Source organism: Paralichthys olivaceus, chromosome 8 (genome assembly GCF_024713975.1).
Source record: "Paralichthys olivaceus isolate ysfri-2021 chromosome 8, ASM2471397v2, whole genome shotgun sequence".
Taxonomy (NCBI): domain Eukaryota; kingdom Metazoa; phylum Chordata; class Actinopteri; order Pleuronectiformes; family Paralichthyidae; genus Paralichthys; species Paralichthys olivaceus.
The window spans coordinates 8,561,567-8,587,826 of NC_091100.1; the positions used below are offsets into that span (position 1 = coordinate 8,561,567).

A 26,260-nucleotide genomic window follows, 5' to 3' on the forward strand; every position below is an offset into this window, starting at 1 on the left:
TTTCCTGTCGCTCTCCCCTTGATTGAGGTTGACCCAGCCATCTTCACAACCCCACAATACACGCACGGCTCCTGACTGTGCTGTGTGTGTGTGTGTGTGTGGACACCGCGTGGTTTTGGCTTTCTTTGTGTAGCAATGGCCAAAGGTAGGAAATGCTGTTTAGATTAAGTGCGTTCTGATGTCCTTTCAGGCCTGTTCCTGCTGGATCACAACCCGTTTGCACCACAAGCCTCTACACTACTTGCGGAAACACCGGTGGTTTAGGGTTAAGGATAGGACAGTGGAGGTTTCAGTTATAGGATTTTACTAACCTCTTACCACATCCTTTGTGCGACTCTGTGACTTTTACCAAAGGAAATGATTATCCTTGATGGGGAATGCATTATTTCGCGAAAAATAATGCATGTTTCTTTGTTTTTCTATGCCACTGCAACCGATCATCTCTTGTTGTAGATTTGCTCCTTTTGTCCCATGTATTTAATTATACTATTCTTTTGTTTTTAGCTTGCGCTGTAAACAGCTCAAATAAAAGCTTGTTTTATACACATGTGGGTGTTGAACCTGATTTTACATCTGATTTCCTTAGAGGTGCTCTCGACTGCCAAACACTGAAGTCCGGCCAAGTAGGGCACCTAAATAACAGCTATCAGGAGTAAAGAGCTGACATCTGATGCCTGCTCTGTTTTACTAGTTGAGAAAGGGAAAGATTTTTGTCCATAAAGTCAGTGTGGTCCCCTTATTTTCTCTCACCAGGCAGTCCTCAGCTGGTCCTTTTTCCACGCAATCAAAAAATAAGCAGACACCTTGGTCTTAATGCTCCAAGGCCTCCGTGTGTGATGTGTGTGTCTGCATGAGCGTGTGTGTGGGACTGAGTGCTGTTTAGAGGAATGATAATTGCACGAATAATTGTTGTTTTTGACGTTTTCTTTGTTCCAGACATGGTGGTTTGACTCCTCTGTTCTGGTGTGACAGACTGTTTTTACCCCTTTCTGCTAAAATCCAATGTGTTTGGGGCCATTACATGGTCACAATGTGGCGTTCTATTTAATCAGCTCCTCTCTGCTGGTAAAGTAGGAAAAATATTAATTTCTTTTAACAAGGTGATTGGAATAATTGACAGTTTATAAATAATAAATAACTGCAAATTTACAGCTAGTTATTATAGCCCAGAAATCTAATTTATTTGACATAAATCAGGACAATCTTTAAAGGGGACTCCCAAGATGTATTCAGTGAAGACTGTAGACTCACAGGAGACAGATTAAAAAAAAAAAAAGAAAATGGTCAAAATTAACTTGAATTTGATTGCAAAAAGACTGTAAGCAACATTTCCCATCATGCAACAGGCTTTTGAAGTATCTAAATCTCAAGCTGAGATAACAGATGACATCACAAAGGTTATTTTCTCCAGCATCACACAAGACAAACTGTACAGGTGACCCACTGTTTCAAATCAATCAATTACTGCTGAAACTTTATGTTTAAGTAGAAGCAGTCATTTAAAAATCTATGTGCATGTGCGGATCACTGAATTGAAAAAATGAGTTGACTGCACATAAGTTTAGAGCATTTCTTAAAACAATTAATTCAAGCCTCATTTTGAAGCTTGTATTTAAAAATTGTAACTCATTTGATTTTTATCATTTAAAATCCGGTTTCTTGAACTTTTACCTTTGATTTCTGTGGAAAATTTGTTTTCAAGTTAAATATTTCAGTAGTTTAATTTTCTATGATATCAGCTATTTTCTATAAATCACACGATATTTTGCTTGATGGTGAAAAGTCATTTTCTGCAGTGAAAGTGAAAGTGAAAGTTTAGCAGCAGATGTGAGAAGGATGAAAAGACCAGAAAAATAGAAAAGCATTGGGAAAAAAAACACAACTCCATCGCTTTTATACTGTTTTTGTGTGTATGTGAGGATGTTTTTTGTGAGACTGTGTATAAAAAGTGTGTGATGTGATGAGATCAGCAAGAAGCAGCAGAGACGCCTCCGCTTGTCTCAGTGGTCCCAGCATCATTACCAGCTCCACTGCGGTACACTGCCTTATCTACTGTGGCAACTGATACAGTGACAGCCACTCCTCCAGGGGACACACAGACACACACACACACACACACACACATATATAGTGTTTATCAAACTGCTGCAGCTTTCCCTATGGCTCCCCCTCAATGAGGCTGCAGTCTACAGTGTGTCTGTGGTGGCAGGGGATGATGGGTGGGATAGTTATTTTTTTGTTACCAGATCTTCTGTAAATGTCCAATGTTTATGCTCAGATAATCAAATATTATGTCACGGAGGTGCTTCCCCACAGAGCAGATAGAGTCAGGAGAGGGCAGTCAAGTGTTGTCTGTTGTGTAAGTTACAGACACACACACACACACACACACACACCTGGACAACACACAAACATGTACGTTCTTGTTCTGCCACTTCACTGGAAAGCTTCAACTCACCCCCACGTGCATTTGATTTGTGAGCTCAGCCGATTCAGTCACACAGGCTCATAGTCATTTAAAATTACTGCTCAGGTGGGAACTGTGAGTGTGTGTGAGTGTGTCTGTGACTTCATTCATTTTAGTGGCTGTTCAACTCTCCACGCAGACGTTCTCAAGTGGTCATACTCACATTAACGCTTTGAACCTCAAACACACGCAGTCCCACACACAGTCCATCTGCTATTTAAACTCCAGTAGAACCCAGTAAAGTGTAGATTCAGTTTTTATGCAGTTGGCTCTTTTGCCGTCCAGGTTCAAGGCTGCGGTCTCCTACGAGCTTTTGCACCTGGTAAAGAGGCTGTAACCGGCTTAAATGACCAAACTGATTTCCTCTTTAAATAGTTCAGATTAAAAACACAGTAACTCCCTCTCTTTTCTTACCTCCCTCCATATGAATCGTCCATCTTCCTCTTCCGTCTCCTTCTCTGCCTCCCTCCCTCCCTCGCTCTGCTCTCGTCTGTGAATTAAATGTCAGTCAATGTATGATATGTATGTAGAAAAGTGAAAACAAAATTTTTCCTGCTTTGTTGTTGACATGAGAGGCAGCGCATGACAGTCAAATGCAGCCACAGCCACATGTGGTTACATTCACGTAACGCCCTATTTTTCTTTTGCCAGTGGAGCAGAGGATGACTATTGTAACCCCTCTCAGACCCACTGTTACTAATCGTGTGTGTGTGTCTGTGGGTGTCTATGTGTCACTAAGAGAGAGTCACAGCACAGGGAAGGAGGATCAGTAGAGCCTACGCTGCTCGTGTACTGAAATATACACATTGTGATACAAGAGGACATGGGAAAAGATAGAAAGACAGATCTGTAACCGAGCAACTACACTAATATAAATCAGTATATTTGGATTTGAATTTGAGTGTACAGTGTGTGTGTGTGTGTGTGTGTAGTAAATTAAGATCTGACACACATGGATTTTTTCAGATTTAGAAAATAAAAAATGCCTCTGAGATGAGACAAGATAAGATAATATAAGATAAGATGAGATACAGCAGCAAATAGGGACAATATAAACAACAGTTGTTATATCTCTCTATTAGTCTTTACTCTTAAGTGCTGATGTGCTCTCTAACACCTGATCTATTGCACTTTTGACATTTTTCCTTTTCTATGTTGAAGCCACCTGAGAGGAATGGATCAACCAATTGTTTGACAGGCATTTACATACATGTTTGACTGCATCTTTGCAGAAACATCCTTTAATTCTACCATGAATCAGATTCATGTCAGTAAGATCTCTTTTCTTCGGAATCGTTCTCATGCAGGTGACCTGTCACTGTGCCTGGTCAAGTCAGGCAGTAGCTCTGTGCCCTGTTGTGATTTATGACGAACCTCATGAAAACAGTGGTTGGATACACGCAGACATTTAGTGAACATTTAAATAGCGTAAATTACTGTTTTTCTAGTTTTTTTGAATCCTGCTTTTTTATGGATAAGTGTCTGCTTTAACATTACAAATTGTGTGTGTGTGTGTGTGTGTGTGTGTGTGTGTGTGTGACCGTGGAAGGGTCCGATATGGAAGCAATTACTGGCAGCAAGGGCCCTCAGACACCCACAGTGCCTCTCACTCTGGGCCAAACGGAATGTGTCTCCCCCCTCCTTTCTTTTTCTCTTTCTCTTTCTGTCTCTGCTTTTCTATTTCTTTCTTCCTCTGTCTTTTTCACTACCTCTCTCCCTTTCCCTCTTTCTCTCTCTGGACTAAATTACTTTCGTATGAGCCTCAACAAAGGGGCAAGGTGAAACCCCTTTTACTGGGAACAAAAACCCTCCCGCCGTATTTTAATTCACATCACATATTTCCAATTTGCGCAAACAAGCCCTGAAAATACCGGTGCTAATTAGACTAAACCTAATGTGCCTCTGTGTGTGTGTTTGTGCTTACATGTGTGCATGCTCCATGAAAAGAGAGGCCATCTCCAGTTGCATTACTGTACCCCCTTTGGGTGCTGTGCTGGCTAGTTAGTATGCGCAGCAGAGCCATGTAGGATATGAGTTTTTGGGGGGTCCCTGCATCATGTGGTTTGGGTGGAGGCGAGCTGCTACGGTGGCCATTATCCTTCCTCCACATCTACCAGCGTGCATGTTAATGCGCGTATGCGACTTGTTTTTGTGAAGGTAAGCCTCCTTTTTTTACCAGGAGATCCTTATTCAAAATTTAATGCTTGAAACACCAGAAGAAATTGAATTAGCGGTAAAACATCCAGTGAAAAAAAGAGAAAAGCCACAGATCAACTGGCAGCGAGCAGTGACAGAATTGCAGTTGTCAGGGTTTGGCAGACCGTCGTCACCCCCTCTCTTGTTACAGTAAAGAAAAGCTCAATGGAGGAATATTGTCAGTGCTGCCAGCGGTCTCTCCTTCTCTGTCTGTGGGAACTGAGAAGTCGGCATTTGCCATGTGTATATCCCTCCAAACGGACTCTAAATGAGATAAATAAGTTCAGACTAAATTGGCAGCTTGCGTCCAAAGTGATTATTCTTCCCTTAATGTCTCCTCATTGGAATGGGAGAAGACTTGGCCTGTGAGGGAATACCACGGGGTGTGGCAAGGCGGCCTTTTCCAACACAAAGAAGTGACGAGTGACGGCAGCCAGAGTTTACTTGTCAAGGTTTTTAAACGCACACACACATGCAGCGTTCTCATGTGCTAACCCTGTTCCCTTCAAACTGTTTGTCTCTCACTCCACACTCCTCCAAACTTGGCCCGCGACAGGCCCTTACATTCCCTTCCCATGAGTCCTAGCGTGGCTAGTCAGCAGAAGGACCCCAGAATGTGCTGGCCGTGTCGGCGCCTGCCTCATTTGGGAGCGTGCCTGGGCCCTCCGTCTCAGTAACCTTGGTTTGCCCCCTGTTTGTGAATTCCTGCCACTCCGATAGGACCACACTGTCCCCAGCAAAATGCTTTCTGGCAGTGGGCGGCTGGACAGACCGGTGGGAACGCGAAGCGAAGGCTCAGATTGTCTTTCAGGCAAATAAATAAAGCGTGATTGCGGCGTTTCACCTAAAAAGCCATTTAGTTTGACCGCTGGACAAAAAAGCAGAGAGATGGAGTGTGTCTGGTATTTGTAAAATGCTGCCAGATCAAGAGTCACGAATCAATGAAATTTGATGATGAATAATCTGTCACTGTTTTAGATATGCCTCATTACCCGATAAGAACAATACCTCTTATTTTATCAGATTAGCAGCAGTCATCGCCTTGTCCTGATACAATCCTGGCAATGATTGGTGCTTTAACTTGAGCTAAGGGACATGATTGGCTGCAAGGTTGCGATAGGTGCGTTTTCAAAAGCCTCAGATTTCAGACCGGGGCGATGTTTTGTGTCTGCCAACACCCAGACTCTGGAGTGTTTAGCCTTCACTGCTAGTTCTGCTGTCTAAGGAATTTCATGGGCTTGAGTAATTTTAAGTTATGTCTCTCTCTCTCTCATGGTTTCTTAACTCTCTTTCTCTCTCGTTCACTCCATCTTGTTTAAAATCACAGTTATCTGCGGTGCCGCGCTGGGTTTTGTGGTTTTCAGAACGGCTATATTATTTCAGTATTAAGTATCTGGTCTTTCACCATAATGTTATAAGAGGCTTCCATAGCTTAAAATATTAAATTACTTTAAATGGTATAAATATTAGTATCCTCCCAGTATTTTTCAAGGTCTCATTTCACTAGAAACACAGTTTGATGCTTTGACTATTGTATATTCTTCCAATCGGGGAAATCCACCGATTTTACAAATTAACATCTGTTGCAGGGTAATAAATAACAATTTGATCCAAACGATGTAATTTGAGTTGGGATCACTGAGTCGCAGCAGAAGACTCCAGGTTTCAAAATAAAAACATCTGAGTGACCTCTGCAGCTCGCTCTTCATCTCTGCTGGGAGCTGGTGGCCTAAGGCTACATGACCTGCTACTAGACCGAATTTGAACCAAACTTTCTCTGGCTGGTTGGATTGTGGGTAATGTAGGCACTGGATTTTTGTTATTGTCCAGGTCTAATTGTATATATACACAATGTTTATATTGAAGGTCTCTCAATCAAAAGAAATACCAATAGACCTAGTTTGATGACATTGTGAGGCAGTGTGGGATCATGGGAGTTGCTGTCTTCACCACCAGTGACTCGTACAAACAATAGAAGGAAAAAATTGCAGACCCACTAACTGGCTGATGTGTGTTTTTCCTTCATCAAATATCATTTGCCCCAAAAGTCATAGAAGAGATGAGCAAGGCACTCGGTAAAGTGGATAAAGGCGAACAAAATGAAACGTCCTGTTACCTTGAATAAAATTGGGGATTTCTCTGTGTTTGAACACTAGTACACAAGACAACACAATATTTATCATAGGAATTGTTACATGTTATATCTTCAATTTGTCATTTTAAATTGTTTCTTGTTAGGAAATGAATCGTCAAGTGTAAAATATACATTCTCAAAATGTTATATCACTGTAAGTTAAATAGCTCAACAATCAAACTAGATAAAACAATACAATGGACGTCATACTTTGCTCTGGAAAGTTATTATATTCTGATTATTAATCAATAATTAGTAAAGATTATCAACATACTGATCGATAATGAAAATAAACACTGGTTCCTATTCAACCTGTTAATTGTGAACCTGTTCATCTCCTGCCCGCCTGCCTGCTCACATTCATGCTCGTTCTTCCGCCTGTCTATCTGTTTGCTTGACGGTCCACTGTGTCACAGTGCTACTAATGGCCACTGCTGAGCCAGCCACTTTCTAAATGACACCCTCCTCCGCTCAATGCAGCTGCCCTGCAGTTATGTACTCACTACTCTTCCCCCCCTTTTCCTTTCTTCCTCTTTCTCCCTCTGGTCTCCACCACTTCCCTTCATGCACAACACGGTGGTGGAGCAGTTTCTTGTCCATTTTCTCTCAATATTTTCCTCTCAACATGCCTCCTGATGAAAGAACCTCATCTTGTCTGACACACACACACACTTTCATACATCATATCATACACATCAGCGGCTGAATGACTGACTGACAGCGTATGACTGGAGCATCTTCTCCCCGCTGCTCACCAACAAGCTGATTCATTCATCCATCATTCACTCCTTCCTCCTCAATCCGCAGCCCCTTTCTCTCCTTTTAATCATCTTTATCTCGTTGTATGTGTGCATCCGTGTGCATTTGTGTGTGTTAGCAGCAGAGGGTGGTATAGCGTGTGTCTTCTATTGTAAAACCGAGCTGCACAAAAGATTTATGAGGGCCAAATTGAGTTTGGCCTTAGTTTGACTACAGCATCCCTGCCAGACTGAATCCTGGATCACAACACACTTGTGATCACGCTCCTTCTCTCTGGACGGCTCTGCATACCCTGGGTGCCACTTGGAGTCAGTGTAGTTTAAATTACTTTATTTAATTCACAATAGAGAAAAAGTGGCGTCTGTCATGAACGAATTCTCATCTCGTCTCGCCTCTGAATTTCTCTTTCCTTGGACCACACAGCACAAACTCCCCCCCACAAAGTTCAGCGGTTAATCAGCCGGTGGTTCCAGCATCCTAAAAGATGGTGGTGGCAACATTTTGGCACTGGCAGCTCATAACTGGATTGTGGTAATTATTCATTGGGAGAGTGATGCCTTCCAGGGGCTGAAGATTGATTAGGTTTGATATGCGACTTAGTGTAATCTGTCTTTGACCGGGGCTCCTGTCCAAATTGGCAGGAATAATAAAAAGAGAGGAAGTTGTTTTTTTTTAAAGAGAGAGGAGAAATGAGTGAGCAAATGACGATGGAGGTGGGTGGACAAAGGGAAGAGAGAAAGATTGAGTCAGACCCCTGTGTCATGTCTCTTGTGGCTCCCTTTGCCATTCGCAAACCATCAATCTGCAAACAACAACAGCAGAGCAACCATTTTGTCTACAGTTGGGCAACACTGTCAAGCTGAATAAAGCCGTTACAACAGGAAAATGCTGCACCTCTCGCTGTCAGCGTTATTGTGTACTTAGTTCAAAGTGTTAGTTTTTCTATGCACTCTTTTTTTAAACGACTTGCTTGTTTTGTCAGCTAGACCAACGTGATCCTCGGTTGTCTCATTTTCCACGACTAAAGTGTGTCTTCAGTTAATCCTCCAGTGAGAGCATGGCAGAACTTAAAAGGCTCTGATTAGGCTGTTGGGTCCCACAGGTTGGCTGCATATAAACTCGTGACACACTCACAGTGCCCATACGTCCCCCGGAGACCTCTCTGTGTGTTAATTAAAGGAGTCTCAACTGCAATTAGCAGGCTTTACAATGAGCCCATACCCGCAAATAGACACACACACTTACACACACACTTACACACACACACACACACACACACACACACACACACACACACACACAGACACTGATACAGATGCATCCAAACTGTGAGAACATTCACAAACACTCCCTATAGTTGTTTAAGAACCACAATGCATCTCACTGCTAGGTATGTTACACCGTGTTATTCACACCACTTTAAGTCATGTCAAACACAGCAGCACTGTTTACTGACGATTCATAGAATAGATACACTAATGAAAAATAAACCCAGAAACAAACAAAATCTGTAAATTATCAAACTAGAATAGTAGAGTGCATTCCTCTGCGAAGGGCCCTATCTCACAATGATAAAGACAGTGATGATAAATTCCTGGATTCACCCCTTTTCCGCTCCACGTCAATATTTGCTACTGTTCTGCGGCTGGAAAAAAGAAAACCACCCCAAAGAAACTACATTTAAATCTGCTGGATCTGGATTTGTATTCGGATACACACTGTACTGCACACACACATAGATATCTATCTCCTTAAAACTGATTTTTAATTTTTATCGAGACCCATACATTATTCTCTGGGAAACAATGAACATGTCAAAAATATACCCTATCTCGCAATGTTATAGAAAGTGATAAAAAAAATCTGAATCCGCCCCTTTGTCTTGATCTGCAAAATTTGGGAAATCGGTTAAGTAGTTTTTGAGTTATCCAGGCTGACCAACAAATCAATAGACCAATCAACCAACTAACCAACCAACTAACCAAACCGACTGACGAACCAACCAACCAATCAACAAACCAACTCACTGAACAACAGACAAACCTAAAAACAAATAGGGGTACAAACATAACCAGTCTTGGACCATTTTTGATTTTACTTCTTGTGTTGCTCGATCAAACTTAATTTCTTAAAAACTCCAGAAGTAGGATAGCAGCAGTGGGTACATTTGAAATCATCTCATCTCATTAGAGGCATCAGTTCTTAATTGTAATTCTTTAGCTGAAGAGAAGATTCAGTAACGTCAACTAAAAAATGAATGAGCCCAAAAATGCATTTTCTGATTTACTCACAGTTCAGCTCTCTCTATCACTGAGGTTCCTGCAGCTGTACAGTGGAGGCTAATGAAAGATGTTTGTGGTGCTCAAAGGCTGAAGCAGACACTGAGACAATGTCTGGTTTCTCTATGAACTTCATTGAGAATAATTGTATTATTCATTATACTGGTTTTACAGTTAGAATTTTGTTTAAATGCTTTATTCTTTGTTTGTGATTTGGCCTGATATAAGAGGATGATTTTACAGAAGCTTGGGTCATCTCACCTCTTGTGAAATCGTGCTGCAGCTCCACAAACTACAAGCTGAGTGGCCTTGTTCCTCTCCCTGTTAGACCTGAACATAGAGCCTGGGTCCATGGTGGCCAAATGGCCCATCACCCCGTCTCCTTATGAACCAAATTAGACCAGAGCTCTCCCAGTGCGCTCCAGCCTTGTCCACAGGAAATCAAGGCCAGGTGGACCTTAAGTGAATGAAGCCACACTTTGGCACATTCTAGCTGGGAAGATGGTGGCAAAAGCAAGGCCCCCCTGGAGCTCGTCAGAGGTTGGGAGAGTACACGCACACATGCACACACCGACACACACAGGTGCAGATACCTATTTACTGATGTTCACACGGGGGCACAAACTCACAGCGGACGGGTGCTGTCAACTCTGTTGCAACGCTGCGTAGCCACTCTACTCCCATATTTACTTATTTATTGGCAGTGATGGCAGTGATGACAGGGTCACTCACTCTCAGAAAGCCTCCCCGGCTCCGCAACGTCCCTTCAAGCAGCAGCGTAAAAATTTTAAGAGCCCCAGGCCTACTTTGATGATTTTGACGTGAGTTAACGTGTAGCTGAGTTGTCGGGTGCATTCAGGGGGCTAACTGTTCTAATGCGTTTACCCTCCTGCCTGCCTTGTAAGTGTGTGTGCATGTGTGTGTGTGTGTGTCAAAGCGAAGCGAAGTGTCACTTAATAATTTAGTCTTTGGTTTCGTCCCCTTCGCCATCCATCCATCCATTCACAGCCCTTTATGTCTTGCCTCTGGGAATGCGGCGGCCATCCCCTTGCCTCTCGGGGAGTGATAGAACGAGCTGAGACAGGTGACAGAACCCTGCGTGGTGGTGTGTAAGGACAGAGGGAGAAAGATTGACTGTGAGAGAAAGTGAGGCCGACAGCAGAGTGAACATAAACGCTCGGAAAACAGACGAGAATTAAAGGAGCATGAGGTGATTTACGAGTGACTGTAAGATAATGAACAGCAGCCAGTTTTTCTTATTTTACACAAATTTTACAAAGCAGGTTCATCGTTAACTCCATCCCGCGTGTCTTATGTATTAAAGCAATGCAACGTGTCTACACACTAAAACACATACGAAGACACACACATGCGCACACACAGCTGGGTTTCTGGCCTTTGTGCATGCCAGATGTAGACAGGAGATCTTTTCTCTGTCCCTCATCACTGCTCTCAGACTAATAGGTTCTTGTTTTCCGTGGAAGTGGTTCTAAGGCGAAAACGGGAACCCAAAGCCATGCACGCCAAACCTGCGGCTACGGCTGTAATAATCAAATATTGTAACTTGGCCACGGTCACAAATGTGTGTTAATACACGAGAGCTTTCAACAAAGTCTCCCAATGCCAGTGGCCTCCTATATACTTTAATATGACTTGATGTTCACTTAACCCCCCCTCTTCCTTGTAATTGAAACCTGATGGTGGAATAATAATCGTTTCTTTTCACCAAGCAGATTTTTTTTGCCTTTGCTGTGGGACAGTATTCAATTAGAAGAGGCTCGCAGGGCAGCAATGGGCATAACACTTACAACCTCTGTGTAGGTTCACAAGGAGAGAAGCTGAAATGACTTTTTAATGTCCTGTTCGGTCGATGCAGACAACATGCAGAAGTTTAACAATGAAAAATACATCACTTTTGTAGCTGCTCTCCTTCACGTGTAGAAAGACGAGGAAGACAGACAGAGAAGAGGGATGTGCTGGGAGTGAGAATTGAACCCAAACTTGAACTTCTCTTTTCTTAGAAGTTAAGAACCAAACCAAAACTTTGTTTCTTATTTGCAAAGTGGTTTCACTACCACAGGATGATTTGTGTGACATTTATTTGGGAGCATTTTAGTTTTTTTTCCTGGGAAGAGTCACAAGTGTTTGTGTGTTTGTCGTGTTGTTAGCGGTTATGTTCCTTGTCATGTGTGTGCCATAAATAAAGACTCCCCTGGCTAATGTAACCCACATGTTTTGTTTTTTTGGTTCCCACCTCCCTCCCTGATCATCATTAGTGTTCCGGCAGGACTCAGATGGTACACAGCTCTTTTGGACCACGTCTAAGCTTTTGTGAAGTCATTGAATTTTTATTTTTTTATATCAAAAGCAGTCGTGGACTTCCCTGTTACTCACAAAGGCTAACTGCTATAAAGTGTGATTCCCATTATTTCACTGCCTCGCATGCACAGCTGGTCATGATGACCTCTCTCGCTCGGAACACATTTGCACACACACTCATAACCAGACATACAGTTAGCATTAGACTGAGAAATCCCCATTTGGCTCCTTTTCCGGCTTTTTAAACACAATCATCGTATTGTTGAATATAAGACAGCCCTCAAATAATATAAAACCCCCTTTTTATGGCACCTGTTTTTGGAATAACATTTGGTCAGGCTAGATAAGTTTCCTCAAAATACTATTTGTCTAACTGGGGAAAGTCCTTGATGCTTTTTTTTGTCCCATTGAGACAAAAATAAAATATTCTACTAAAATATTCAGGCTTTTTGTTTTCGGCCTCTGTCTTGACATGTTCAATGTTAACTAACAGCTGATACATTGGGTCTTTATTAATAAGAGAGAGCAAAGATAAAACAGTTAATAGAAACATTTATTGAAGACGTCTGAGCTGAGTGAATCCGTGTGTGTGTTGCCAATCTAAGTGTCAGAGCTCTGAGTCACTCACACTTCTAAATGTTTACACCTCCACACGCTTCACTTTTAAATCTTCTGCACAGTGAAATTTTCACAGGGTAGAACTCAAACTCAAAAACACACTATAAACAGACGGAAGGAAACTCACCAGCGTAGCAACATTAAAGCTACAAACAACCTGTCAACAACAAACTGTCAGCTGGCGTTGGACTCTCTCCATTCAAAAATTAGATGTAGTGAATATGACATTTTATAATTCTGCATATAAAATATGTAGATATAAGACAACCCTACCTTTTCAAGGGTAAAAGATAATTTGTTTATTTCTGGTGCTTTATTTCTTTTCAGTGCCGTGTTGTCCCACTTCAACAAACAGCAGACCTCATTCAAAGAGCATTAGGTCACTGCAACAATCGCTGAATTTATGCTCTCGATCTGGGCCTCAGCAAGATGAGTCCGTGTTAAACATGCACCGAGCTGTAGACATTCTCATGAATTTTTCCTGCCACCCCCCCGGTAAAAACCAATGAGCCCATGTAAGACTACGAAGATAAAGTGAGCATGTTGATGATGTTTCTAACACGTGACAGACGCTAAACCAAACCTCCCCCGAAAAGAATGTAAATATCTCATGTAATCAAAACAAACACTTGATTTCCGCAGCTACATTTGTACGTTTTATCTGCCTGCTGTATGCAGAGTGTTCCAGACATTTTCATGTTGTTGTGAACGCATCTGACCCGGACAATCTCCTGCTGCGTTCTTCATATGTGGAAGGCAAAGTCTGGATAATGTCCGCAAGTGTCTGGACATTTTGCGGATTTCATGTCTGAAAAGGGCTTGAGTGTCAAATGAAGCGGAAAGCTGAAAGAGGTAAAGACATATTATAAGTCAGAAAAGAAAAGAGAATCAGAGGGCTGTGAAAGAGGAAAGGTAAAAACAGAATAATGAGAGATGGAAAGTTAGCAGAGAGGAGAGAAGCGAGGGAAGACACTGTAGGGAAGGACTTTGTCAAACTCTCAGCGCTCTCAGTTCGTAAGAGATTGGACTGGTGGAGGTGGGGGGGGGGTGTACAATGGGGGCGCTGCCAGGGTTGCCACGGCAGCGTTCCGGATGGGCAGGCGGTCTCCTCTCAGGGGGTGAGGGGGGACGTGGGGCTGTCAGGGAGCCTGGCAGGTAGAGACACAACGCCCTGTGACTAGGGGCGAGCACGGGTCAGTGAGAGAGGACAGCAGTGAGGGGCTGGAGGCGGCGGAGAGCTGGGGTGGAGGCCTGTCTGATGAGGTGAGAAGAGGCAGAGTGGAGGGGAAGGGGGAGGCATGAGGGACGTAAATGAGGGCGGGGGGAGGAGAGAAAAGATAGAGATGATTAGAAGAGAATTATCCAAGTGTGAGTGTGGATGACTGCGGAGGAGAGAGAGGAGGAAAAGAAGAGGGAGAAAAAGCAGAGGGATGGCCTCAGGGTGCCCAGATACACACATATCTGTGAAATGCCCTGAAACCACCCCAGTCATTAGGCAATAGGTGGAACTCAACCTCATCATCATCATCATCTTCTTCTTCTTCTTCCATGTCTTCTTCTGCTCTCTCTTCCTTTTGCACACACCCACCACACTTTTCACACAGCAGTGCACAGAATGGAGAGCATCACATAATACAGCTGTAAACTATCCCAGTCATAATTTTCTGACCTGGTCTCTCCGTCCTCCTGTCTGCTGTGATTATGATATTTTAGTCCCACTCAGACTGAAAAGAACACTTACACAACTACTGGAAGTCAGACATAGTGATTCTTTTTTACCATTAAATTGTTGCCCGTCATAACGTCTGCCTCATACTTCTGGCTTCCGCTGTGTACTAGGAGTCAAAGTTGATGTTGGCCATAATGACCTTGCTCATGTGCAAGACTCTACTGTTAATGTTGGTGTAGCAGCCTCGTCACCTCTGCTGGGGAAGTGGTTTTCATCCTGTCCGTTTGTTGGTTTGTTGGTGATGGAATATCACAACACTTGGTGGAAGAATGCAATTATAGTGCTGATCCGCATTAGGGAGCAGATTCAAGTTTTTGTTTTCACTTTCCTTTAACATTGCAAGACAGGGCGTCTTTAGAGTGTTTAGGGGGATTGATATTTAGAGAATGTGCAGTGAGAACTTATTGCAGATCCAAATCAAAATCCGGATCTATTTAATTTAAATGTGGTTTCATAAGAGAACTGTTGGGCCTTCGTGGATGGATACACTCTACTGAGTGTCCTTCTAGTGATCTATTGATCCTGGACCTCCCTTTAGGAGAGATGATCTTGAAGTTGTGCTAATGTCAATAGGTCGATTCAGAAAACAAAAAAACTATCTTCCTTGATGCCTCGTCCTCTTAGCGACACACTTGTACATGATGCCAGCAAATACATCCGAAGAGACACTACTGTATCTATTCAAATAAAGAGCAAATAATTTATTTTTCATGGAGACTTACAGGCAGCTAGCAAAATTATTTACTGACAAACCATGATCTATAGAATGTAACTATTAATGAAACCATTAATCAACTTTTCACAACAATCCAAAAAGTCATGGGCTTTGAGAACTTGACATCTTTATCAATGTATTGACATTATACAATAATTAATCCAAATACAGTCAGCAGAACAGTAAACATTAACTGCAGCCATACTAATCTTTCAAGTATAGATGCAATGTACACAAGCATGTATGTAAGTATATATATAAAGTATATATTGGGATTACAGAGAGATTCTGTTAATGTGAAACTTTACAGAAATAATATCCATTGAATTAATATGTGTGTGTGTGTGTGTGTGTGTGTGTGTGTGTGTGTGTGTGCATATCCCTTAATGTTCATCAGTGTCTACGCTGCTGCTGATAAAACTGTGGGTTCGGTCTCCTGACCTCATGAGCGGTCGTCCCTTCTTGGAAGAACAAAACGACCACGTGAAGCATTTACACATAACGTGTCATCTGGTCGTGAATTGCCAACTCAGCAACAGTGTGTCCTCTCAGCCGTTTAACTTTTGCCATTCTATTATCACATATGATAATCCTAAATAACTCCAGGAAGACGCTCCACTTGCTGACGTTTTCTTCTCACTCGCTTTTTTCACAAAGGTGCACTTATTAGTGGAGGCCAGATTGCAGCGATCAGTGACACAGACAATCATGTGGCTCCCTCTCTTTTCTCTCAGACCTTTCGGTGCCCTCGACTGTCTCCATCTACATCTTTCTCCCCATCTCTCTCTGCCGCTCTCACAAGTGGAGAGCTGTTCCTGTCGGTGTCATATGATGTCTTGTGGCCCTGTAGTGGTAGCAGAACAGTGACACTTCTATCCCTGTGCCATCTGATAGACACGCCATTCCTTGTCACATGCACACACAACACTGCCCGAGTGTGTGTGCGTGAGCATCCTTGTATGAGCATAAATCAGGTCACCAACGGTACCAGCCTGGAGCCATGTGCTCCTGCTTATGTCTGCAGTACACTGTACAAAGGCTGCACTCACTCGTCTGGAAATGTCACTTAATTCCAGTGTTAAACCATTATTTTGCGTATCTCAAATAACATAACCTGCAATTGACAATAAATCTCAAATCTTTCACGAGGGAAAAAAGTTTGAATGACGAAGCAGTCGAGAGAATAAACTCTAGATGTTTCTTTCTTGCAATAGCCTTAAATGAACAAGTGTTCTCTCGCCCCATTCGAGAAGCATCCTCCTCAGAAAACAGACACTCATCAACCTCTTTTCTACCAGCCTTCATCATTTGTTTCTGCAGCACATAATCACCATCACTGCACAAATTGTGTTGTTCCACTCTCTCTATCTGCCCTGTGTCTGTCCATCCATTTCTCCTCTTTGTAGTGTGTCAAAAGCCAATTTGAGCTGAATTTTGCTCAGTTGTGATTTAATTTCATTAAAGATTAGCCCCTTCAAATAAAAAAGAAAATAATATAAATATAAATGATAATAATAATAAAAATAACACAGCAGACAAGTTATGCTTGAAATTGAAATTATGCTTGAACAGGTTTTTATCACTTTGTGCTAAAAATCAAAAGCAAGGTACTCTGCCTCTCAAGACGTGGTGCAGAAAGGGGAATTGGCATCTAACCCATTAGATGTCAATGTTTTGGGAACAAACAGGCAGTGCTGAGAGCTTTGCTGGGTATTAAAATGTGGGTGCCTTTTGAAACACGTTTGTAGCTACAGTCAGTGTGTTGTGAAGAGAGGTCGACGCTATTTTAAGTCTGGCTTTTACGTGCCCACTTTTTAAAACTTTTTCTGATCTGACAATCAGCTAGTTTGATAATATTTTACCTTCAATACTTTTTTCCTGCTAATCAGTTTTCCTAATTACAACTGGTGACTAGTTTAAATCATATTGATTAAATACTGAATATAGTAGATTTAAGCCGTAGTCGACCAAAGAAAATCTTGGTGAACTGAAATTGTATGTTCAGTATCAGTGGTCACATGGAAAAGAAGAATATCGATTATCTCTAGATCAACAAAATTGGACACAGTTACCTGTATTATTGATTTTATGTTTTATTCTAATGTAAATATTTTGGGTGTGGATCTCATATTCCAGTTTCTACCAGAAATACATTTTATTTATGTATTTTGTGATTTATATTGTGTGAAATAAACTAAACTAAACTATAACAGTGCACTGACTGGACCCTAATTATGAATAAACATAAAAATATAGTATCTGCAGCATATTGGATCATTATTAGACCAAACACTTTGAAATAGGTCAGTTCTGATGTGTTCACGTTCAGAGCCTCAAGGATTAAACACAAAGTTCACATCTGAATGCAAAGAAGTTCACCTCCTCTTCCCCCCCACCTTTTTGTCACCCTTTTTCACTAAGTGCTGCCCAACATCAACTTGTTTGACATGACGTCAGATAGTTTAAAGTTCAAACTTTCAGTAACATTAGAACACACTCTCCATTAGGTTTTTTTCTCTCCAATTTTCACAAGTAGTCTGTTTTTAAAAGTAATGAACTCTCTTCCCAAATGAATGGACTAATCCTTTAACAATATTGATGTAAGAATTGAACACTGGTGACTGTCCGGCCAATGAGAATTTGGTCTGACAAGAACATATCGACCAACCAATTGACTACAGCACCACATTCAATTATTAGGCCACTGTAAATTGTATTACGTGTACACTTAACAATAAGAGTGCAAAGATCTAGAGTCAATTAATCCAATGTGGCAGAATTGTACAATTCAATTAAATAGCAAGTTTCCTGTGTGTCCAAAAAATACAAACATAGAAAGTAAGAACAGGGAGATACAAAGAGAAATATCTTAATATATATACACACACAACAAATTGAATTGATATATAGGATATCACGTCCAAAGCACATCTTAAAAAAAATATTATAGAGCTCACAATGTGTACAATTTGAAATATTTGAAATGGCATCAGCACCATTTGCATGCAGTTGTAGAAGGTCAGAGGTCAAGAGAGCAGATGTGAAGTGTCTGATGACCCAGAGGAGGTTCACTCGGGCCTAAAGTTATTATTTTATATTTTATATTTACCCAGCGTAAATATATTTATATATATTTACTGAAACAAGACCGGATGAACAGAAAAAGACATAAACAAGAATGAAACCTTTGTAGATTGATTAATCGTACGTTTCCTCCAAAGCTAGAAAATATTTTTACCCAGAAAGAACAGAGATTTCAAAAGTGTTGCCACTTTAAATCTCAAAACAGAAACAGCATGTAGACAATATGTCTCAGACCGTTAGTTGATTATTTAACATACTGTAGGTATTTTAATAAAAAATATCCAGGACAAAAAAATTATATGTGGACACTGCTTGCGCTCGGATCATGAGAGCAGCAGTATCAAACGATTATCAAAATGTGTCACATGCACACTGTTTGTTTTGATGAGTGAAATGTACCGAAATGAGCAAGAAGAAAATGATCTCATGCAGCAAATTTGGCGAAACAAGCGAATGGATCACGCTGCATATTTTCTGCTTTATGCTGCTGCTTCTTTTTTTTTTTACTTGACATTTCACCCAGACTAGAAAGATTTGTTGATAATTTAATCAGCTGATTAAATGATGATAATTCTACTTTTTTCCTTCATCATTTTTTTTAAAGCGTCATCCCTAGTGACAGTTGTTGGTTTTTCATGTTCCTGCAGCTTTGAGTCTTTGATCTGGAACTCTTCAATCCTGGCTGTCTCTGTCTGACCGCTCGGATTGTGGGGATTGGACCCCAGACTGAGCATGTGAGTCGCCGGGGAATAAGGATGCTATGGAAGAGCTTTAACCTCGTGCACACGCTCGTATTGATCTGTACAAGCCTCAGTGAGTGTTGCTACAGAGCAGGCTGCACTCTGTCATACACAGCTCCCCCTGTCACCAGTCAGTGGCAGCTAAGGAGGAACACAACACAACACACACACAGTCCACCACACACACCGACCCTGCCCTCTCCTGCCCTCTCCTGCCTCACCCAGCTGCCCTCTTCCCCCATCTCCACCTCCCACCCCTTTTTTTGGCTCCGTCTCTTTCTCTACCTCACTTTTCCTCTAATGAGTTGCAACACTGATAACGAGCCTGATGATCTTCCATTGATTCGGCTATCACTTGCTTGTCTGGTAATTGATCCGTAGCTGAGCCTCTAGTTAATTATATGGGCTTCGACATGGACCCCTGCCCCTGGGGGAATTCTCAAGTCCTGCACAATAATAGTTTTAATAAAGGAGCCTGAGGATCTCCTGCATCACTCCTTTTTTCCCCCCGCTGCCCCTTTTCTAATTCATGTGCTTTTTTTTTTCATCTTTCCATTTCCTTCTTCCTCCCCAAAGTTGTCCATCCATCTCCGCATTTTTACTCCTGCACCTCTTTTTCGTTTCCTCCGTCATCACGGCCATCACCATCAGCAGAGGCGAAGGGGGCAAGGGAGGAAGGGGGGAGAAGAAAAAAAAGACAGAGATGTGGAGGGAGAGTGAGCAATATTGGCAGAGTCCACTCCTCCCTCCCACAAATAACAGCCATTAACCAGCCAGGTCAGAAGCTGAGCCACCAGCTTGACTTGAAACACTGAGTGCCACTTGAAAAAACCCACAGACAAGCACATTTACAGACGAGAGGGGGGAGGGGGGGACGGGGGGAGAAAGAAAAGCGTGAGCTGGGAAGCAAAGAGGAACCTTGGCCGCTAAATTGTCACTTAATATAATTAGCCAAAGCCTCGTGCATTTCCTCTTCAATAAGTTGTTAAGAGCAGAGCTGGCGTTTCATGGACAGGAGGTGACACATTACGCCTTTTATGACAAGACGCAGGCCACGGAGCAGAAGACAAATGGAGAAAAGAATGGAAAGGGAGGGAGTAAAAGAAAGAGGGAGCGAGGTAAAGAGAGGGGTATAACAGAAAACAAAAAAGGATGTAGAAAAGATGCAGGCAGTGATGGAGATAGGAGTGGAGATATAAATTGAGCTCGAGACAAAAGACACAGCGGCCCATTTTCAAAGTGGCGAGACAGACACTACACTTTTCTCTTTGCTTAATAGAAATCCCCTGTGCAGAACAGTAATGACCAGTGTGATAATCTCTGCAAAGGTTAACAGTATGCTGCCATTAGTCGTACACTGCACTGAAGGCTTTTAACAGACGACCGAGCTGCTGTCTGCTGCAATTTACCACAAAATCTGAAGTGACTTTATACATCAGGAGCCATTTAAACGCAGCTGAGGAGAGAACTTCTCCCTCTGTCCCTTTCTCTTTTGTTGCTCAGCTGTGAAAAGATCACAATGACTCTCGGCGCAGACTCAGGCACCTGGTCTGTCATTTCTCTAATGATGGTGGTGCTGGAAAAGGACGGGGTGGAGAAGAGGAGATTGGAGATTTAAAGGGAAGAGGGGTAGGGAGGAGGAGGTGGAAATGGAAGAAGGGGAGGGGGGGATGTCTTCATTGTTTGAGATGTGTCCTGTGCTCTGTCAGAGGAAGCATAGATCTCCTTCCTCCCTCTCTTTTTGGGGGGTTTTATCCTCCTGTGTGTCTTTTTCTCTGTGTCTGCCTCCCTTTACTCCTCCATCCCTCATTTTATTCTCTTACCTTTGCTGCTGTGGGGACCAATTTGGCTAAAATGGAACCTCTTCCTCATTTTTTTCTTAATTAAAATCTGAGAGTCTCCGTGGGGAGAGGAGGGAGGGTCCTGTGTGTGTGTATGTGTGCTTGTGTGCATATGTGTGTGTGTGTGTGTGGTGGCACACTGCCTGCGTTCCATTAGTCTTTCATTAGAGTCGGTGAAAATCAAACAAAGGCACCAGATTTTTTTGCGAAACATAACAAGTGTATAGATATTTTTTTTCCTCATGTTTTTTGTTTGTTTGTTTTCTGATGGTTGCCCTACAAATCAGAAATAGAACCATTATCAGCTGCAATCAAAGAACACTCCGGTAAAAACTACAATCCAGCTTTCTCACATGTTTCGAACAAAGAAATATTTTTTTGCTCACAATCTGAAACACTGATGCTTTTTATCTTAAAACTACTTTTTTAAATTTCAAAATAGAAACTGAGCTCTCTCTCTCTCTCTCTCTCTCTGTGTGTGTGTGTGTGTGTGTGTGCGTGTGTGGGATGTCCCACAGGAGAACTAAGTTGCTCTGAGACGTGCCGGTAGTAATAAGGCAGAGGGACACCCCCTTCCCCTCTCTCTGTTGTTTGCGATGGCGCGTGCCCCCATCCTTCTGTCCCCAGCAGAGGAAGTGTGTGTGCGCGCGCGCGATTGAGAGAGTGAGAGAGAGTGAGAGAGAGAGAGAGAGAGAGAGAAGAAGCGTGCAGCGCGATGTCATTGAGCATCTCAGAGTGCAGAGGCACCGTTGACTCAGTTGAGCCCGACACACACACACACACACACACTCAGTCGATCGCTGTCTTGTAGCACACACACGTTCACTCGCTCACACACACACACACACATACTCAGGCACTCACTTCAGTTCCTCAGCGGCTGCCGTGGAGTACAGAGGGAGTCAGAGACAGAGGGAGTCAGAGAGAGAGAGAGCGAGAGGAGAAGAGAGAGGACAGGCGGCGGCACGGACGCAGAGAGAGGGACACAACCACAGAGAGAGAGAGAGGGAGGGAGAGAGTGTAGAAGAGTAAGAGAGAGAGTGAGTGAGAGAGAGAGAGAGAGGAGCGGGAGGCAGGGAGAGCTGGAGAGCTGGTGGCTCACTCCCACATCTCTTCTCCACTTTGCTGGGACACACACTGAATTGATGGTAAGAGACACTCTTGCGTTTTATCCGTTCAGCTGTTCGCTTTTTATTGAGCCTTTCACTGGACTTCTATTGTATTTAGAAAACAAATAGTTTTCTTTTTTTGTGCTTTTAGATTCTTGACATGCACACTTAGTTTTTTTTTCCAGAAACGGTTTATTTGTGTTTCTGTTTCTTTGCTGCTTTATGTTAGATTTCTTTACATTTCTGCTTATTGACTAAATAAACATGAACACTGATTGGTTTTCATCCTCGTGTGAGCATGTGTTCAGTGTGATGTGATGATGGCAGCTCCTAAGTTGTAGTTTAACTTTTTCTCTACTTCTTTGACATTTCTTTTAGTTTAGAGCACTGCAGGATGTGTGAGTGTGTGCATGCATGTCAACACGTGTTTGATTGTGTGTTTGTGTTGAGTCCATGCCCGGGAACAAAATGACTGATGGATAAAAGCAAAAAAAAAAAAAAAACAACCTATAAGGCCACAAACAACATCATGCATCCCACCTCAACTATAATTCACTCAACCACCGCCTCCTCCTCTTTTTTATTTTATTTTACTCCATTCTTGCTCACCTTCTCATCAGCCCCCTCCTCACCTCCATCCTTCTCCTCATCCCTCCTCACCTCCGCTGCTCCGCTCATCTCGCTCTGTCCAGGACGAGGCCCCAGAGGAAATTCACCGCAAGCCCCTCTTTTCTCTCTCTCTTCAGGAGAATTAACTCCACACACACTCCTCCACCACCACAGCTGCCAAGAAACCTCTCTCTCTCTCTCACACACACACACAAACACACACACTACTCCATCATCTCCCCTCTCCCTGCTGTCCTCCTCGAGAAGCAGGTCTCACATGAGGCGAACAAAAGGCAACACGACCCCAAAAGAACCCACCTTCACTGACTTTTTTTTCTCTTCTCTCCTCCTTCACACTCCCACATCCCTCCTGCCCTCCCTCTCTCTGTCTCTCCCTCTCTCTCTCTCTCTGTCTAAGTCCAAAGAGGCAGAGTTGGATGTGAGAGGCAGTGAGTGCGACACAGTCCCACCAGAGCCCAGCACAGACCCAGAAGTGCCCAGGCCACCTCCAGCAAAGGCTAACGGACCCCACGGCACCGCTGGCGTTTGCACGAGCATCCCCTCCAGTAGCCACAGTAGCAGCAGCAGCAGCAGCAGAAGTGGTCTGGGTGGCATTAGCATCGTTAGCAGCAGCGCTGAGGGAGCAGGCGAAAGCTCCATGCAGTTCAGCACCAGACCGCCTAGTGCTGAGCAGCCGGGCTTCATGGGGACATGGCAGCAGCAGAGCACTGACAGCAACCTCCTCTACAGAATGTCCCAGCAGGTACGTCAAGCTCAGCCTCACCCTCTCTCACCCTCTACATGCCTGACTCCCCTCTCCTTCATTCTCTTCTGTATTCAAGGAGCAAACTTTTATTTTTCCTCTGGTGATGCATGTTCAGATATGTGATGTTTACTATCTGTGTGTGTGTGTGTGTTAGTGGAATTAGAGTGTTTGTATGTGTGTCAGTAGGTGTGTGTGTGTGTGTGTGTAATGTGTGGTGGGTTGGTGTTTGTGAGCAGTGTTTTGTTGGTGATATTTCAAAATGAAGAGTTTTTACATGCAAATGAATTCTACAACTCGTGCCGACTTTTGTAATATTTCACATTTAATGTGTGTGTGTGTGTGTTCATGTTGTGGTTTTACTATTTCACTAATTCCATACAAGAGTCATTTTCCACTCTCTCTAAAAAAAAACTAAAAAAATAGCATATTTTATTTACTTGTAAAAACACACATTTAAATGCAAAAATTTGCCCACTATCAGATAAATAATTGAATTCACCATTTGATGGATTATCCCTGTCTGGATTGGTTACATACATGCTTTAAGTCTGCGTAATTGGTCTGTGAGCGGTGTGGAGTTTAAAAGCAAAGCAACAGCAGTGTTTTGATAACCTCGGTGCAGATAAAGGCTCGGGAAGGGGGCACCCCTCTGGGACCGGTTAATTGACTTCATGTGGCCGAGGCAGGAAGCCCCTTGCGCGGCTGCAGACCGGCAGAGGAGCCGCGAGTGAACGCAGGCTCCGCTGGAAAAAAGAGTAGTGATAACGGACAGTGTCCACCGGCTGAGGAAAGTCCACATTTTCTCCAGACGTTTCTCGCCTGTTATCGTGGATGTTTGCTCTCAATCCCTCAATAGTTTTCTGTCCGTATTTTTCTTTAGTTTGAAGTATCTCCCGAGTTAGAGCAAGAGTTATTTCTCAGAGACATTTGTCAGGTAAGGAGTTGGAAGAGGAGTGCATCTATGCGTGTGTGTGTGTTTATGTGTGTGTATGAGCACGTCCGTTCGCGCGCACGTGTGTGAGGGGGCCGACAGTAAAGATAGGGGATGGTTGTTAGGTCGCAGTTAATCATTGCGGGACCTGCAGGCTCTCCGTACCATGCGCACGCTGTTACGCGCTCAGGCCACAGCGGCTCTTGCGCAACAGCTCCGCCGCGGCTCTGTTGTAAATGATGAGAAACTTATTCTGTCACCGTGTCGATGCCCACAGCCCGAACACTGTTTTCTACTTTCAGTCCCAAAGGTGTAATCTAGGATGTGAAACCGATGCGTTGAGACTAAACCATGTAACCGAGGTAACTTTTGGAAAGGGCACATTTGCAGGCAACTGTTTTTCCTTTGATTGTTTTGTGTGTTTTATTTAATTTATTCCACCCTCTTCTTCACATTTAACTTACTCTGGCATTAACTTAAAAATTACCACACGGAAATGAATCGCATCCGTGCACTTTTCATGCACATTACATTTGTACAAAGTCTTTTTCTTTACATTTCCCTAAAGAAAATAAATACCAACTCCTGCTGAGGGGTTTGGAGGAGATGGAGGAGGTGGGTGCGCGCTCCTCTGCTCCTCTCCCGGTATGGAGCAGGTGGACGGGCCCCTGTGCTCAGCATCTGCTGGGACCCCACGTTTGCATCCCCAGTCCTTTTTACAAATGCGCACCGTTGTTTCAATATAATCAGCTGTGGGACTCGCTGTTATTTATCCTTCCTCGCACCACTTAGAAGACATCTTCCCATGTTTAGTAGGCATGACATAAATTCTCCAAAGGAAGCCTGTTCCTTGACAGACTCGCCTTATTGGAATCTAACCGATAATGACTTTGTGTTTGCCGAAGAAGGCGCACCCTGGGGTGTTGGGGAGGAGAGAGATGGGTTATGGGCTTGTGTTTCAAAATCTCCCCTCTCCTCTCTCCCTTAAAGATCAACAAGGTGGCACGAGGGATGCGGTATTTTATCTGTTGTTAAGGCCAAATTATATTTCCATTTGATCGATGGAGACGCACATGCAGCAGCTCTGCGCCGGGCAGGACGGATGCAGCTGTGGTGGAGGTGCAGGGCATCACCAAGACAAAACATTAGGAAATGATTATTAATTTGAATTCCTTGTAAATCACACACACATCAGGACTTAAGAAATGAGAGAAAATATCCCTTCGACGCGAGTGCTCCATTTTCTCAGCACATTTTAAAAGAAGCAGGTGTCTGATCATGTCGGTGCACAAACGTCACTGACCGATGGCTGTAAACAAACCAAAAGATTTTAGTCTCCGAATTAAGAATCAAGCGTTTTGGTGTAAAACCATTTTTTTTCTCCTCACTTGTTTTGAACCACAAACAATAAAAAGCAGCACCTGCCTCTTGCAGCGTGAAGGAAATGAAAAGAAAATAAATATCAATTTGAAATTTCTCCTCCAAAGTGATCGATCTCTTTTTAAATAGATTTTTACATTTTTATATTTTTCATTCAAAAAATCAGCTGTTATTGGTGAATTATTTGGCAACTAATAAAATAATCTATTTGCATAATCACTGACACGTTTTAAAACGTATATTCGTGTTGATACAAATCGGAGAAATTGATTCAGCTGAATATTCAAAATGTTTTATGTTATCAGGGGTGTTAGGATTACATATTGACAACCTATCACACGTGCATTCACTTTTCATTATTGTGTGTTTCTCTAACGAAATCAACACCAGTGGCGATGGAGGCTTTTCTGTGGGTGGATAATTTACACCTCTCATAACAGGCCTTAATAGGCTTTTAATCTTTGAAGAAACTTTTCCCCCTTTCTTTCTGTCTGAAGCACACGAGCAGGAGATTCACAACCATCACACAATCCACGCAAGTGTCAACAGGAAACAGCATGCAATTTAAATGTAATCGATGAAAT

The 26,260-nt window shown here is 42.8% G+C and overlaps 1 protein-coding gene across 4 annotated transcripts in view; it reads left to right on the plus strand.

Annotated features, from left to right (window-relative positions):
• Window positions 1–26,260, plus strand: part of bnc2 (basonuclin zinc finger protein 2) — a 155,652-nt gene that overhangs the window by 40,981 nt on the left and 88,411 nt on the right. The window contains exons 1-2 of one of the 4 annotated variants that reach the window (XM_069530267.1): window positions 21,608–22,029; window positions 23,018–23,362. In XM_069530267.1, the coding sequence (XP_069386368.1) occupies window positions 22,027–22,029; window positions 23,018–23,362 (348 nt within the window). In that variant the 5' untranslated portion in view covers window positions 21,608–22,026. Of the gene's footprint in view, window positions 1–21,607; window positions 22,030–23,017; window positions 23,363–26,260 lie in introns of those variants that run through there. The other 3 variants (XM_069530265.1, XM_069530266.1, XM_069530264.1) reach the window with 3 other exon arrangements.